The sequence below is a fragment of the Mastacembelus armatus genome, chromosome 15 (assembly GCF_900324485.2).
Source record: "Mastacembelus armatus chromosome 15, fMasArm1.2, whole genome shotgun sequence".
Lineage (NCBI taxonomy): Eukaryota > Metazoa > Chordata > Actinopteri > Synbranchiformes > Mastacembelidae > Mastacembelus > Mastacembelus armatus.
This window is the reverse complement of record NC_046647.1, coordinates 16516883-16533538: the sequence shown is the minus strand read 5'-3', so window position 1 is coordinate 16533538 and position 16656 is coordinate 16516883. Positions and strand designations below refer to the sequence as shown.

General features: G+C 40.2%; 1 protein-coding gene across 2 annotated transcripts in view; it reads right to left on the bottom strand.

Moving 5' to 3' along the window:
- The window catches only part of lrmda (leucine rich melanocyte differentiation associated), a 184299-nt gene that overhangs the window by 17459 nt on the left and 150184 nt on the right, over nt 1-16656 (bottom strand). The window contains exons 6-7 of one of the 2 annotated variants that reach the window (XM_026309636.2): nt 5437-5521; nt 2464-2702 (exon numbers count right to left, since the gene is read on the bottom strand). In XM_026309636.2, coding sequence (XP_026165421.1) covers nt 2650-2702; nt 5437-5521 — 138 coding nt within the window. In that variant the 3' untranslated portion in view covers nt 2464-2649. Of the gene's footprint in view, nt 1-2463; nt 2703-5436; nt 5522-16656 lie in introns of those variants that run through there. The other variant, XM_026309635.1, reaches the window with a different exon arrangement.

Here is a 16656-nt window from a genome sequence, read left to right as displayed (position 1 = left end):
TATCACATCATCTGACTCAGATAAAGGAAATAGAGCCTGTCCTCATACATGGGGAGTATATACTACTGTGATATGCAGCAGGAGCTACCTTGCTAAATAACAGATTGATGTAAATGTGACTGAATTTTCAGGCTCCTGTTCAGTCAATACAAGTCTGGGGTAGAAAAACGCATTATGAAAGTCGTTTAACAATTAACGTACTGTTTCTGTCCGAGTAGATCTCACATACAGCATATACACGTCTACACTGTCTATACACACCCACACACCAATACAATCTTTGATCATTTATATACATACACAGAATATTGAGAAATTGTAAAGATCTGATGGTGCAGAAAATAACAGTTTTTAAAATTACTCAGCGTTTTATAATTTTCTGTATCTTAGTTTTTGTGTTTTTATTTACTTTTTTCTACTGTATTTTCAAAGCCAAGGTAAATAAGACAATTGACTGAACAGGGCTTCATGTACATAATAGATTAATAAACCATGTTTACATAGAAGGTAGGACAATATATGAAACAGTAAATATCTAGCAGCAGTGGGGGAAGTCATAAAATTATGTTGTTAAAAAATAATAACAAAAACATACATCATGTCAAGCAAAGGTCCTTTAAAGTATAAGGTATTTTCTATGCAGCTAATTTAAATAATATATATATTGTTGATTGTAGCAATGTTTCATATTTTATGAGCTAATAAAATGTTTACATGTAAAATCTGAAAGGTAACAGTAACAATAGTAAAAGTAACAGTGGTAGTTATTAAATGCACATAATGGTGAAAAAAGTATAATATTTCTTTCTTAAATTTACTGACAGTAGTGGAAATACTCCAATAAAACCTCACATACTGTACATACAGTAATTAATGCTGTTTTGTGATTTATCAATAATTTACAATCTCAGACATGGCAACAAGACACCAACTAATTGCAAACTAATGTTACACAGCTCAACACTGAAAAACACCTTCATTCATTACTGAATGCTTGGAAAAATCTTTTATAAACTCAGCATCTGGGAAAAAGACCTCGTCTTTACTTTGTCAGTTCACCTTGCAAAGTTTGGTGCAGAGGCCCAACTCAGCACTAGCTTATGGTGAAGAGCTGGCAGGGAGATCTGTGTACACCCCTCTCTATGATAATATTTCATTATCTGTTATTTTTGTTTGTTGAGCACATCGCCGTCTGTTTTTTAGTTTATTATAAAGTTCATAGAAAGCAGCCATTTAAATGGTACCCTGGACCAGGAGGAGGAAAAGCTTACACTTTAGCCTTTCCATACACCTCATTTTAGTTGTGTGGGGGCCAGTGCAGGCCTTCGTGTTTAAGAGTGATGTTTATCAGGGGACAGATCTGGCTGGTATTATCATTACAAGGCTGAGTGAAATGTCTTGCAGAGCACGTACATGTGTCTAATGGGAAATGTCAAAAGGTGCTCTGTCTTTTCTCACCACGTTTAAGAGAGGACATTTCCATACTCATGGAAGATGCCAAGGAACTGAATGCCAGAATGGGAAGGCTATCAGCAGAAAGATGAGCGCTTTCATTCTAACTTACAAAGTGACATCAAACAGAACTGAGGTATTACTCAAGATAAGCATGGAAAACAGCAGGGGAGTAAAAAACAGATGTTTGAGGTTATGTATTAATTCATTTAGCAAACAATTTCATAACAACTAGCACATGTGTTCATTTGAAATAATGGAACTTCATGAAAAAGTTAATATTTGTATTCACAACAACATCTGAACCATGCAGTTACAAATAATATAATCAGCTCCGGTTATTACACAAGCAACAATAAACAGACATTGGGGAACCGTATATCTGTTTTGATGCATTAACGGTTTTTTTTTAAAGCCGTCAAACTCACTTTTAGTTTTGCTAAGTGCTTTGTGCAAAGAACATTAAGTCATCAGTCAAACCAACAACCTTTCCCTTCATAATGACAACAGCTAAGTTTCAACACTAGCAGTTTAGTCATCCATTAGTCATGTATTCCATCCAGATGTCTGGTGGAGGAGAGGAGGGGCGGAGGAGATAGCAGCAGGTGTAGATCTCTCTGAGCCCAGCTGAGCTCTAAAAGGCAGTGCTTAGCACCCACAGCTCCGTCATCTGGCCTCTCCCCTGTCTCCACCAGCCTCTCGACAGCCCATTCCTCATCATTTACCCCTTTTTGGCAAAGCCTAGAGCCCTTCTAATGGGCTGCTCTGAATGCTTCCAGATGTTTGTTTATTTGTTGTGCAGCAACTGTAAAACAGTCTACTCTTAGTTTGGATCCGTTCCCGTTGCTCCATTTTTCGGGGGGCTCTGGGAGCTAGGGGGAGTGGCAGAGTAGCATGAGTTGCGGTGCAGATTACGCCGACATGTAATGAAAGTGAACTGCCAAACAAATGTGGGGTGCCCCATGGGTGTCGTCAGGAAGGTGCTTTTTTTTTTTTTTTTTTTTTTGCTTTGCTTTGAAGGCTGCTTACCTCCTGGGATTTTAATAACAGTTGTGCACCATTTAAGATACATACATACAAAGTAGCTGGAAGCAGGCCCAGAACAACAAGATTAAAAGGGCCCAGGGCTCATACTGTAAGGCAGATTTCAGGCATCTTTCTTTGTCTGTTTACTCTGCTTGTACAAAGATATCCCTTTCATTTACTGCTGTCACTGCTGAAGGATGGCCTACTCAAATTTAATCTGATACCTGTAAAAAAAAAAAAAAAAAGCTATGAGTGGCTGGCATATTTATTAAAATATACAGAGGCAATGAAAGGTATTTCATTAAAATCTCTTCCGTGCACTTGGATAAATCAATCAAGTCTGAAGCATCTTGTTTTTACATACGTCTGATCTAAAGTTATAATTAGATCTTTGAAAGAAACTTGTGTATCTCACTTCAAAAAGTGCCACTCTAAGAAAATGAGTAATAAATAACTTAGCACACTGTCCTGCATACTGAAATGATAAAGCACAAAAATGCAATATGTCATTAGTTTGGCTTTATAGTATGGTATGGGACAGCCTTCATGAAGAGCCGCAGTACTTTAGGCTGGTACTCCATTTTATACTGTTAGATTTAGAGCTAAGTTGACAGTTGGACCAGCACTGAGAGTTAGAGCCAAGGTGACAGTAGCGGAGGATCCTCAGGCCCCTCTGCCAAACTATATACTCCACTCCACTCTGTGTCACGCCTTCACCAAGACACACTGGAACAACCCACCATCCTCCTTCACTTTGTCTTTGTCTTGCACTCCCACATTTTAAGTCTCATCTTGTGCTGTTTAATGCTTACTGTCTATTCCTCTCTCCTTTATTTTTCTCTCTTTCTATTTATCTGTTGTCAGGTCTATGAAATGTTTTACATTTCACTACCGCAACAGCACGTCTTTCAACTTTCATCCCTCCTCCTTTTCTTTCTTCTTTGCTTCTTTGTTTTGCTCTATCTCTTTCAGGGTGACTCCACCACCAACCAAGACCAGAGCTTATCCTAGAGTTCTGTCCTTGGTTTCCAACCCTCTCTCCCTGGGCAGTGACCTGCCAGCACTGCCCTCCTCTGGGAGCTCCTAGCTGCAGTAATTACCTCTGGCATCTAGGCTCTGGGGCTTCCACACAGGTGTCACGATAGAGGGGGTGGGTGCAGAGACTTGAAAGGAAGAAATGGAGCTTTATCCTCTACAGCCGACAGGACAATGTCAGAACTGTCGCTGACCTGCCTGCTATGGCAGGAGTCAGGACCAAGCTACAGTCTCCTACCCACCTATTTAACAAGGCCATTACATTAATATCAAAACTCTTATCAAAATCACAGACTATATACGATGCTTTTTTGCTCACTAAGGGTGACTAACGTCATTGTTTGAATCAATATATTGTGAAATGTCATAATTCAATACATTTCAATACAGCAAAGTGCCTTTTGTCTCATCTGTCAAATGTGGTTTCTCAGCAATATAGCACAAAGCAAAAGTAATACTTTACAGTACAGCAAAAACAAGCAGGTGTGATGACAAAAACAGGATATACAGCATCACCAAAGCGCCTTAACTTTTTAACAATACTGAACAATACGTGTAGTGCATTCTTGAATTTACCATGCATACTGAACCTAGTGTTGCACTGAAGTATACAAAATCATGCAGCTGATTGTTTTAGCCCTATTGTTTATATCCTGAATTTAACTTAGTAAATGTTCAGCTGTTTGAAATTACTGTCTGAAAAATTTTGTTCGTTGCAGCACTGCTTTACCACAGCTTTGTTCTCTTTGTATGAGGAGTTACCGTGACCGCCTCCCACACATACACCAGGTAAAGTATGTTTAAGCAGAGTAAATAAAAGAAAGAAAATATATAACAAAGAGCGGGGGTAGGGGCTGGAGGCAGGGACATGAAGAGGAGGTGAAGGGCGAAGATGAGGGTTGTGTTATCTAAGACTGCAGTGCTGCATCATAAAAATAACAAATGTAGACAGTCACTGCTGCAGATCTAAGACGCAAGGGAAAATGTTTCATGTGTCAGTTCCCCTCACCTTTAAATGGACTGTTCTTAGCCAGGTCTGATTTTGACAAAGCACAAGGCTCTTCCTGTCCTTACATGCACCGAAAACCGCCAGCGCCCAGCCTTACATGACATAGATCTGTCCTTGGCACAAATAAACGGAGGCTGTGGGCCAGGGGTCTATTCTAGTGTATCTAGAATAGATATACTAACTGTTGACCTATTGTGCAACTACAGTGGCACTCAACCCATCAAAAGTGTCTTACAATGTGAAGACAGTGAAAATCTCAAGCACAAGAACTTCTTTCAGGTTAACTGAAGCCTGATTAAACTATTCACTGCACATTCAGGATGTTAAAACATACCTGAGAGGAATTTACAATAGAGAAGACTCTAACAAACATTTATTTATTTATTTATGTTTGCAAGATTTTCCACTGCAGGTGGCCTTCACAATTAATTGAGAAGACTATAGTTTTGAAAGAATTTGATTCATTCTTCCTTGAGTGCAGTGTTTGATGCTAAGAAGTTGCTACACAACTACATCAGATGACTACACTGGGTCAATATGAGGGCTAATCAATGTTTAGTATCAACAGATCAAGGATGCTTCATCTTGTATATGTACTCCCACGCATATATATAGATCAGAGTTAACCTAGATTATTCTGATTTATTCCCACTATCAACACATCACATTGAGGAGATGAGATCAATAAGAATAGATAACATAACTTCAACTCCGTCTCAAGATTAATAGATTTCTACTCTCCTCAGCTGTTAGGGTTATGACTTAGATTTACATAATCCATGGGCCTAGGTTTTGATTGAATGTAGATAATATATTGTGTTACTTGTTTGTTTTGAAAAATATTTGTAGATTAATGTACAAACCACTTGACTGAAAAGATTATTAAGTCTATGTATCTTTGTATTTCCCCTTACCTTTGTGGTTCCTGGCATCTCTGGATCCTCGGGGTAGAGGTGTATAGGGTAGTGGGTTACTCTCAGATCCAGCTTCATTAGGTGCCTAGGAGAAAGGAGACATATGAATTGAAGAATATTTAGAGGGAAAAGGGTTTGACAAGTTTTAAAATGACAAGTATCCCTGTAGCTGTGAGTGTCATAAATCCAAGGAAGTGGTACAGGAAATGTTAGAAACACTGCTCCTGTTTCATGACTTAATGTGGTATGTCATGTTTTATTACTTCTCATGTGTCAGTTCAGGCTTTGATCATCCAATCTACTACCTGCTCAGAAAGGAGAGGTCTTAACCTTCACTGAGTTCATTCAGCCATGACCTCCAGTGGTCAACTAAAGGGTAGATGTCACTCACATTTAACAGCCAAATGTAGTGCAGTTACGTGAAGGTGGTCTGACAATTGGCACAAAATGAACTCCCTACACAAGTCTTTAGAGAGGAAATACAACCTGTATTTCACACATTATTCTCTGTTTAACTGGCTATTTTATTTAATGTTGCATAATTGAAATGTGAGGTAAATACGTGCATAGATCCCTGGCTGTGCAAGTAAAATAGCCTACGGATTGTAAGCAAACTCAGGGGTTCAAGCAAAGCAAGCGTGACAAATGCTGCTTTGAGACAAAGAGAAAACAGAGTACTGAATTTCCAACCATGCTCCCAAGCAGGTCAGGAGTTTCTTGTGTTGTTGTTCTTTTGTGCACTTTCAAGGTACAAAACAACCTTTTCCTTCCCTTAGCCTTTTAGCTAGTGGAGCAGGCAGTTTATCATGACACAGCGATATCTGATGTCTTTGCAGAAATACTTTCCTTTCCTGCAGGAAGAAATTCACTGGACCTTTAATCATAGCAAGAGACTCAACTGACAAATACATATTAGAGATGGTATGGAGCTGCATTTTTCCCACTTTTATTGTTGTTCCTCTACATGCCCATGCATAACCTTGAAAAATGGAATGGCCTACGCTATTAAATGGAACCATATTCTTCATGGGCAAAGAGAGCATTGTGAATTGAAAACGATCACATAATGTGCTTTCAGATAGAATCTCTGAAAGGCATTAAGGTCTGGCTAGCATGTTTCTCATATTACAACAAAGAGAAAAATGGCAAAATAAGCCTATTAACTACATATATGCTGGTGGTTTAGAAAGAAACAGCTTGGAATAGAAATATTGTTTTGACAGCGGACCTGCTGCTCTCAGCCTCTGGAGTGGCTGAAACCTGTTTAAAAAATATCACAGATTACTCCATGCTTGTATGCTGTACTTGTATGCAATGTGTAATACAAGAAGTAAAACAACCCAAAATAAGAACACGGTGTACTCAATGGCCAGTACTCATTCGAGGAAAAACAATCAGGTATTCATACTTAGTTTTTAACTGCAGCTTCCAGAATATGGATACTGGAACAACACAATAAAACATCCTGACCCAAAATTATGACTAGCTATCCTATCTATTTAAAAGCCTCTTTGTTCCACTAACTTGCATTTTGCCATTTGGTTTTGAGTATATATTTGATACTGGCTACCATAATGAACACACAAAAAGCCTGTCTATAACAATTTTTATGAGCTGACAGAGCAACTCAGGCATTAACAAAGAAATTGTGAGCCCTTTCTATTTGATCTACCTCCATGCTCTTCTGAGCCAGAGTTGCGCCCCTGCTTGCTTCATTTCCTGACCTGCTTGAAAGATCACAAGCCTGGGCCTCGTCAGGCCTCCTTGGACCCCAAAAGCCCCTCCTAATCCTGCTGCTTGCCCACAATTAATCTTCCTAGTTGCCACATTATTAACAGCACCACCCACAGACTATGTTAGGGAGGTGTTGGAGGAAAAGGGCTTGAGGGAGGACTGTTTGAGTTAACTGGACACAGCCAGGGCTGCTACCAACCACTAATTTTGATCCTATGGAATGTCAGTCACCACCCATCCAGTCTCTGTGCTATGCATGACACCACTACCTCACCTCCTTAGTGTCATGCCGGCTGATCAAACACCAAACCCATTCAACATCTTTGGTTGTCACATCCCATCCTGTTCAGCACAGCTATTGTACCCCACCCACAGAACATCAATCAGTTGGCTTATTTTTCCTTTCACATCCTTTCATACCTTTCCTCATCTGCACTTTTCACTTCCAACAATGACCAATGTGTATGATGAGCAAGCATGTGAAACAAATGAAGGAGAACACTGGGATTTTCTCTATGATACTTCCTTGAAGAGATTATTTGTCATGCTCTCTAGAAACACAATTAAAATCCAGATGGGTGAAACAAGACTGGGATTTGTGCTTACAGACTGCCTTTTACACCAGTCTTCACTTTTAAAACAAGGCAGACCTTTGTGATGTTAACACGTATTTTGTAAATTGCATATAACAACTAGATAATTTATTGTTTGGGATGTTGGATGACATATTTCCAGAAGCTTGATAGGAGAAGCAACAATAAAAGGACACAATCTCCTCCTTTCCTGAATTTATGACAGAACATAGAAGCTTTATATATGTGCAACACAGTGCTTGTTTATACAAATTCAGCCACTAAAGGCCTAGACCAACAAAAATAGAATAATAAAAGCTTGTGATCATCTCATGATGTCTTCACACATCATATCTCTTCTATGTTCACAGAATAAGTGCTTCATCTGTGTTCCTGCACTCTTTATTCACCCCTTTCTGTGTATTCTTTCTTTCTCTTCACATCTTCCTTTCTTGTTTTCTTTAGTTGTACCATCGGTGAACAGAGGGAGGTGCTGCCGTGTCGTATATTTAAGATGCTCCTGGACCCTTTTTTCCTCTCTCCCTCTCTCTCGGTCTCTCTGCTGTCTAGATTAGTCTGCTCATCAAGCTGAGCATTGTTTTAATTTGCTGGGCCCGGGGCATATGCTGAGTGTTCACATCATTATTGTCTCTGTGCAATGTGAGTTATCGCCACAGCTTATGATAATGCGGCACAAATTTACAGGCTGGGGAGCACCATGGATTCTGTGATAATAAAGGATGGACAGAGGGGAGTGGAAGGAAGAAGAGAGAAATGAAGAAAGTGTGTGTGTGTGTGTGTGTGTGTGAGAGAGAGAGAGAAAGAGAGAGAGAAATGGGTGGTGGCAGAGAGAGGAAGCTCTGTTGGATGTCATTATGAAAGATGATTCCTGTACTGGATAATACATCACACCAGTACTGTCTGTCTTCTGCTTTACTCTGTTTTTATGCGAATAAATGCTGATAAACCCAGAGGCAATAGTGATTATTACTTCCAACATATCACCACAAGAGAGGGGAGCAGGAAGGCAGAGAAAGGGGAGGGATGAAAAAACAAGAAAAGCTAAACACAAAGAGCGCCACATAGGGCACACAGCCACCTTCACAGCGGGGTTCCCGAAAATATGAGCTACCGAAAAGTGAGTATAGGAAGGCTGACGCATATCTAGGTGGTTTTTAGACACAACTATTTACTAAGTTTGTCAAACTTTGCTGTCGATTTCAAATCATGATGGTTGTCATATTATGGTACATTATGCTGACATTGACAGCAATAGAAAGATTTATAGCCCAGGAATGAATATTAAGATATTGTTAGTACATGAAGTAACTATTTTGCACTGTGTTATACACACTGCGTTCCTTCTCTTGCAGCCTGGCTCAGAGGTCTCACCCCAACCAGCTCATCCTGACACAGCTGGTTCCTGCCTTGCCTCACCTCACCTCCCTCCTTAAGACTGACCAGCAATACAATCTAATTACAGCCGCGCTACAGAGGGAAACCAGTGTAAACACCAGCCCTTTTTATCTCCTTATACATCTGGACAAGTAGACAAAGTGCTAAAAGGAAATAAATGTGGCCTGACAGCCACATCAAAGAGTTCACCCAGAGGCTTACTGCTACTTAGGGCACAGGAATGTTGTTGCTAAGCATCAGCCCGCAACCTATCAGGGTGCAAAGAGGGCCCTGTCCTGCCTTCGAGAGGGAAAAGGGGAAAAGAGAGAAACGAAGAGGAGAAAGAGGGAAGACGAGGGGAGGGGGGCTGACATTGAGGGGAGACTAGGGACTCAAGGAGATTTTTGTAGCTTAAAGCAATTGTTGGAAGAAACAAGCCTTCTGTTTTGTTTTCTCTTGACACCATTTCTGCTTTTTGTGCTTGCAAAAGACATGTATAAAAATGTCTTTTGATATGTTTTCTCTTTGGGTCTATATCAAAATATTTCTTTTGTGTCTGTGCATGGAACTTTTTTTCACATCTTGTCTCTGTAAACTGGTGCTGCTTTCTGATCATGTAAGAGATCAGAGGAGACACAACTTGTGAACTTATTTGAGTCAACATTTAGTGCTGGCATGACACGTTTATTTCTTCACTAGATTGAATTTTTATGATTCATGCCTCATTGTTCTGAAGTTAGGGGTTAAAAACAATACAACACTTTTAGAAAAAATAAAAATAAAAAAAACAAGTAGCACCGGCTTGCCGCATCTTACAGCATGTAATGGCAATGACGACATGAGAAATGAATTCACCCTTCTACAAATGCACACAAAGGGCTTTTGTGGATAACTCAGATTGTTTCTAATATTCTTTACTAATACTAATGTTGGTTGAGATAAAATTGTTTACATGGATATTTTGCCAGCAACAACCAGCTGGCACAGTGAAAGGTACAACCGTGGTATATTAATTCAATGTTCTCTTTTTTTTTTATGTTATCCTTAATGATTGTGGCTTAGGGGAGCAGAGAAAAGATTGTAATGTGTTTTAAATTGCTGTTGTGTGCAAGAAAAGTATTCATTCTGTTTTCTTAGGTAATGGCACGGGGAAGAACATTTGATGTAATGGTGTCTGCACTTGTGGGTAGTACAGCAGTCTTTTGCTCAGCAGGAAGACTGCTGAGCGTGTGTTTAATGATTTACCAGTTCTACTCCAATGAACTTGCTCTGAGTAAATGTATCATATGATCACTGATCACAAGAGCAACTGTTCTGATGTTTAGCTCGGGGCACAAGGCACACGGAGCGAATGGGCAACAGCGAACACCGCTGTTTTGTGTACAGCCGAGCGTCAGACAAGCAAAGGTTGAGTGCTGCTGGACGTTAATCATCCATAGCGATGACTCATAGATGGTAATAAGGCTGTGTTTGTTTTTGGGTTGAAATTTAAAAAGTCATTCGACCTTTTATTTGAGTGTCTTGCAGAGTAAATGTAGGTGATTTAAAGCGGAAATGTAAGACTGCATTACAGGTACACAGTACAATTAGCTTGAGGGTATTTCTTATTTTGGTCTAGTATGACCTTTCAGTGGGTACTGATTCTAAAGCTATAAAGACAGAAAAAATTCAGAACACTAAATGCTGTATGTATTCATTAAAACGATTAAATGTTTCCTTCAAACTTTTACGCAGAACATACCGTAACTGATCTGATTGTTTCATTTTCTTTCTTTGCATGCAATTTCTTTTTCTTCAGGAGAAAAAAGAAAATGTGAGTGCTGTGATCTACCTGTGACAAAAATCATTTTTGTCAGAGTTTTGCCTTATTTAACTGGTGTAAAAAAATATTTTCATCTTTCCTTGTTTAACCAAAACTACACAAAAATGCACGCACGCACACACGCACGCATGCACACACACACACGCACGCACGCACGCACACGTGCACACACACACACACGCGCGCACGCACACACACGCGCACACACACACACACACACACACACACGCACACACATATATATACAAAAACCACAGCAACTCAGGAGTGTGACATATCATGAGGTTTTCTGTTCCGATTAGGGGCTGTAGCTAACGTCAAGGCTGTTTTCTAGAGTGTAGGATGTTTAATAATTGAAGACTCCGGGAGCGGGCCTGTCACACCAGCTTGTCTAGAATGTTTCCTATGCAATTAGACGCTGAGAGACATTTGAAGAGGGCCCACAAAAAGAGCCACAAAAAGTGACATGTGAACTTAAAGGAAATTAGCTCTTCACACAAGTGAAATGTGAAGGTTACTTAGCAATGCTTAACTCAGACTGTGGCTGTGTGAAGTGTGTGTTTGACTCAGCCCTGCTACGAAGACTGCGATTTTCTTTACTTTGAGCCCGCTTCAGTCAGTAAGATCACAGTGGGAATGAAAACTAATTTTGACTCAAGGCATATGGAAAGAAAAAAAAAAAAAAAAAAAAAAAAAAGCCCTGAGATGTGTCGAAATAATGAGATCTCTTGATGTTTTCTGGGAAGATATGGGATGATGCAGACAGATGCACAGCTCACATCTTCACCTAAGGACACACACACATACACACACACGCGCACACACACACACACACACACACACACGGAACATTTAACCACAACTTAAAAAAACACTCATTTTAAAAAATGCATGCACACTCTGTCATATTATTTGAATATATAAAGCACAATGTACATGTACTTAACATTTTTACACAAAAACAGTCTGATTTGTTCATTACTACACTTGAAGACCTGCATGATGTAAATACAGCACCATCTCAGTAATATTAATTTCAGAACTCAGAAATGAACTCAATGCAAAATGATCAGATTAACAATAAAGTGAGCTTGGTTTGGTTGTGTATCTAACCCATTTTTAGCATAAAGATCAATTTGGAGCACGTAATTTTAAATTATTAAATTATTAACTTTTGAATTGGTAACCGATGACACATATTTCCAGACAAAAAAACCCCAAACATAATAGTGACAATTAAGATGCTGAAGATTAGATTTCTGTTTGTTTCATTATATGAAATAAAAATATTACATGACAACCCGTAAATTCAGATGATTAATATGCTCCCTATCCATCTCTGTTCACATTCAATCCCTGACAACTTTTCGCAAGCAATTTCCCCCTCCACATCTGAGCCTCCATGTCGCAATGATAACACTGTCATCTTCCACACCTATCATAAGTCAAAGGCAAACGACCCAGTTCCTCCGTCACAAGACAGAACCCTCTGCGGGCCTGTAAGCTGTATCATTACACCATGTCATCTTTATGGCACGGAGCAAAGCCCAGCTCTCTAATTACACTCTGCCTACTCCATTTACCCAGACAGGGACAGAGCAGCAGGCAAACAATGCATTAAAAATGGAGTGCTTCTCCCCACTCTATAGACGCCCGTGTTGTTCTGCTGGTGGCCATCATTGTCCCCTGGTTGTTGTTGTTTCTCTAAAAGCTGTGGAGGAAAGATATCAGAGGGCTCACACCACTTCCTCTCTTCCCTTCCTTGACCTCCCCACCTCCTCTCTTTTTCAGCCCTTCCCTAGAAAGGACTTATGAAGGTGAGTGGTTGTGTGACAGGCCAAGAATAAAAGAGACAAACCTGGGATAAAAATTAAATAAAAAGTAGCTGTCTTAAACAGTAATTGCACTCCTTTGCTGAGCATGCTTTCAGATATATAAACCTGATTTACTGTCGGTGTTGCTGCCACAAATCAGAGGGCCCTCTGAGAAACACTCGTGCTATGAAATTGTTTAATCTCATCAAGTTCTGCTTTCACAGCAGGCCATAAATCACATAGTCTTTGTTATCATAGACCTCCATGAGCGCCTCTGAGGCAGGCAATGGATCGTGGGTATATATAATCTTGACTGCGCAAACAGCAGGGTCTGAGCAGCCTGAAATACTTTCATATTAGCCGCGGTGCAGCTGGTGGAACACAAGCACCCTGATGGATATCTCATTTCCTGCGCTCTGCATCTATTTCGAGCAAATTATTACTGCATAAATTTCTTGTCAACAGAAACGGCCAATTAATTAAGTTAAAAATGCACTCGTGATCACATCTACACACCAAACAGGAAAGCTGGGGCAATTTTCCACTAAGTGAATTTACCACAGGGGTCACTGTAATGAATGATTTTAAACTTTGTCATAAAGTTGCAGACAGGCCAATATCTACACGGGAGCTGCAGTGCAGCCTTACCCACCACATATTTGCATAAAGTATATTTATGTGAAAATGCTAGAGGACGACAGTCAGGGCAAGGAAATAAAGTTTACAACTACAAAACAAAATGTCTGCCAACCTCGGCCTGTCTAGTATTTCATCAAAGACATGCACGAAGGACTGCATAGAGATCATAGAAGCACCTTTGCCATTTAAGATACAAAATATACACATTTAACAGAGCTTGCAATCTGAATGAATTATTCATAATGTATGAGGGGTTGGGTGTTCATGGGGATGGGGGGGTTGGTGGCTGTTTATTCAGCTTGGGCCGTTTATCAGACAGCAAGGATCCCACGACAGGGATGAGCTCGGAGATTTATCTGTTTTTGGGCTCCAAAGCAGATAAATCAAGGGGTGTAATCATGCTCTCAGTGCCCCAGCTTTGACCCTATACTGAACTAATGACACAGGGATATCTAAGCCCCTTTTCCTGTTCCTGGGTTAGGCCCTTAGGTTAGTTCCCCCTCAGACAAGAAGCTAAATAAGACATGGCTGCACAAAAAACCAATAGAGAAACTTCAGGCTCTTCATGTCCCTTTGTCCTTTTTACACAACACCAAGAAGCAGGATTATTCACCCATTACTAAAAATAACCGTGTTGGAACAAGGCTACGTTACTGTATAACAATGTTTGCTCAAACAATAGCAATGAGTATCGATTGCAAGTATACACATAGTAAGTTCACAAGCTGCTATTCACAACAGTCCATGTAAAAGATACTGTTGTCTGGCAGAGGATGTCTCCTGTTCCCTCCCAGAGCAAAGGCTTTCTCCTGGACTGGGCCCGCTCTGATTTATCATGTCTTCTGCTAGCAGGCTGTCCGCTGATTAAGCCAGTGGAACTTTGTTTCACTCTTCTCTCTCTTTAATCTGTCTCTCAGCGAGATAAATTAGCCAGTGCTGTGCCAGCTCCTGCTCTCTTTACCTCCCTCCCTCTGTCTCTTCCTCTCTCTCTGCTTTTCTCTCTGTTTATCTTTTCTGTCTGTCACACATTGAGAAGAGAGCAGACACATCTGCTCCTACGCTGCTGCAGGAGATAGGGCTACATCCCTGGTCAGATTTAGCTAAGAGTGTCTGTGAGTGAGAACTGGGAGAATGAGTATGTTTTTCCTCTCTTTTTCTCTCCTTGACAACATTGTGTCAAACAATCTCCCTCTCCTCGACTGAGCTTATGCTCTTTGTTGTTAGCTAATAAATCACAGAGTATTTATGATCTGCAATTCCTATTCTTAGTCATTTAATGTCGACACGTTTTGTGGGTGAATTAAAGCAGGGTTTTATTCACTAGGCTGTGGGCCAAAGTGAGACTTGGGTGCCTCAGTCTGAATGTTTTCTCTTCTCCACTCTTGCCCAGGTGGTAAATCACACTCATTGTCAGGGAGTGCTAAGTTAGTGTGCGTCACTGGGGAGAGCAGGAAGCACTTGGCATAATTCTGTCCATCAGTTTAATTTACTGTATTGGTAGCTTTGTAATCTCCGTCCCATAAATTATAGGGGCTGACAGACAAGAATTTGGTTTTAAAGGCGGTGTTCATCAAGATTTTGGCCAGCTATGGACCTCATTTCTCTCTCAGCTTTTTGCTCTTATACTCAGCCATGAAAGAAATTTAAACCTCTCAGTGTAAAGGTTAAGTTACTCTGCCATTTCCTATGCTTTTTTTCAATTAAAATGCAGACATAATATTTTTGTTGGCCTCATTCTTTTTAATGCGAAATTATTAGGCATGCTTGTTAGAAAACATCAAAAAGGACAGAGACAGAGGGAAAGAAAGAAATAGGGGGTCTGAGGACACGACCTTGTTCAGAAGTTTTATTTCAGGTGAAATATAAGACCTAATACAAGGGCACTGCTTCAGCATCTGCTTTGCAGATAGTGCACTTGGCTTCCCTTCCACGCCAGTGAATATAAATCAGACCAGGCATCTCAATGCTAGGCCTGACTTCTAGAGGCCAACAAATCTTTAACATGAGATTAAGGCCTCAGCGGAGTCATCTATCTTTGGGTGATGGAGGAAAATATCACAGTACTCTATGGGCACTAAGGTATCACTGAGTCAGGACTGATGTGTATTGGGATGTACAGGATGCCATGTGTAATGATCTAACAATTCATTATTCACATGCAATGTGAATTACTTTCTACAGCAGAGGTAACTAGATTGTTACAGACACAAAAAAAAACGCTGCCACAGTAACACTACATGGTATTTATTCTAGAGATGTAACCAGAAATTTAAAACCAAAAAAAAAAAAAAAAAAAACTATGATAAAATATTTTTTAGAGTAAGACTTCTAGGAAATAACTTTCTATCTTCTGAAGTAAGCAAGACAAGAGGTGTTATGGGTTTTTTTAAATTTAATTGTAGTAAATGTAAACTGTGCTGGCTGATATGTGCCGACAACAAAGAAAGCAGACCAAAGCAAAGCTGCCAATTACCCTATAAAACATGCATATCTTCCAAAGTATGGGTCTCCTTTGTGGGTTTAACCTACCAAAAGCAACGGGAGGTTTACAAGATGCTCGCTCAGTGGATACAATTGTGCTTAGCATAAAAGGAACACAGAATGTGAAGACCTAACAATGAACCATATCTCCCTGTAGCCTTTGCAACGCTCTGCATTTACATATCAAGCCACTAGCCTGATATGTAAACACATTCCATCAGATGCTGTCATCCCAGCCAATGAGAACCATTTCATTCCTCCTATAGCTCACACACGGTTTAGCATTAGACAAAGAGAAAGAGGCCCGAAAGAGACATCTCATGTCATCACCAAGAGAGATAATGGAATTGTTATACATCCTTGATCACAGACACTCTCACGGCATCTTGCTCTCTTTTTCACTCATTCTTTGTCTCAGTGCTCTTAAAGTCTCTCTATCGTTCTCCCTCTCTCTCAGATTTGTGCGCGCACACACACGCACGCACGCACGCACACGCACACGCACACACACACACGCACGCACACACACACACACACACACACACACACACACACACACACACACACACACACACACACACACACACACACACACACACGTGAAAATTCCAGCACACTTCAGTGCGATAGCTCCTCTTCTCTTTCAGGGTTTCATCTCAATAGCTTTTTTATCTGAGCACTTCAATTTGCAAGCCTAGCTGGAAGGCAGCTCCTCCTGATATGTTAATTGCAGGGTACTTAAGCGCTAAAAGATTAACATAAA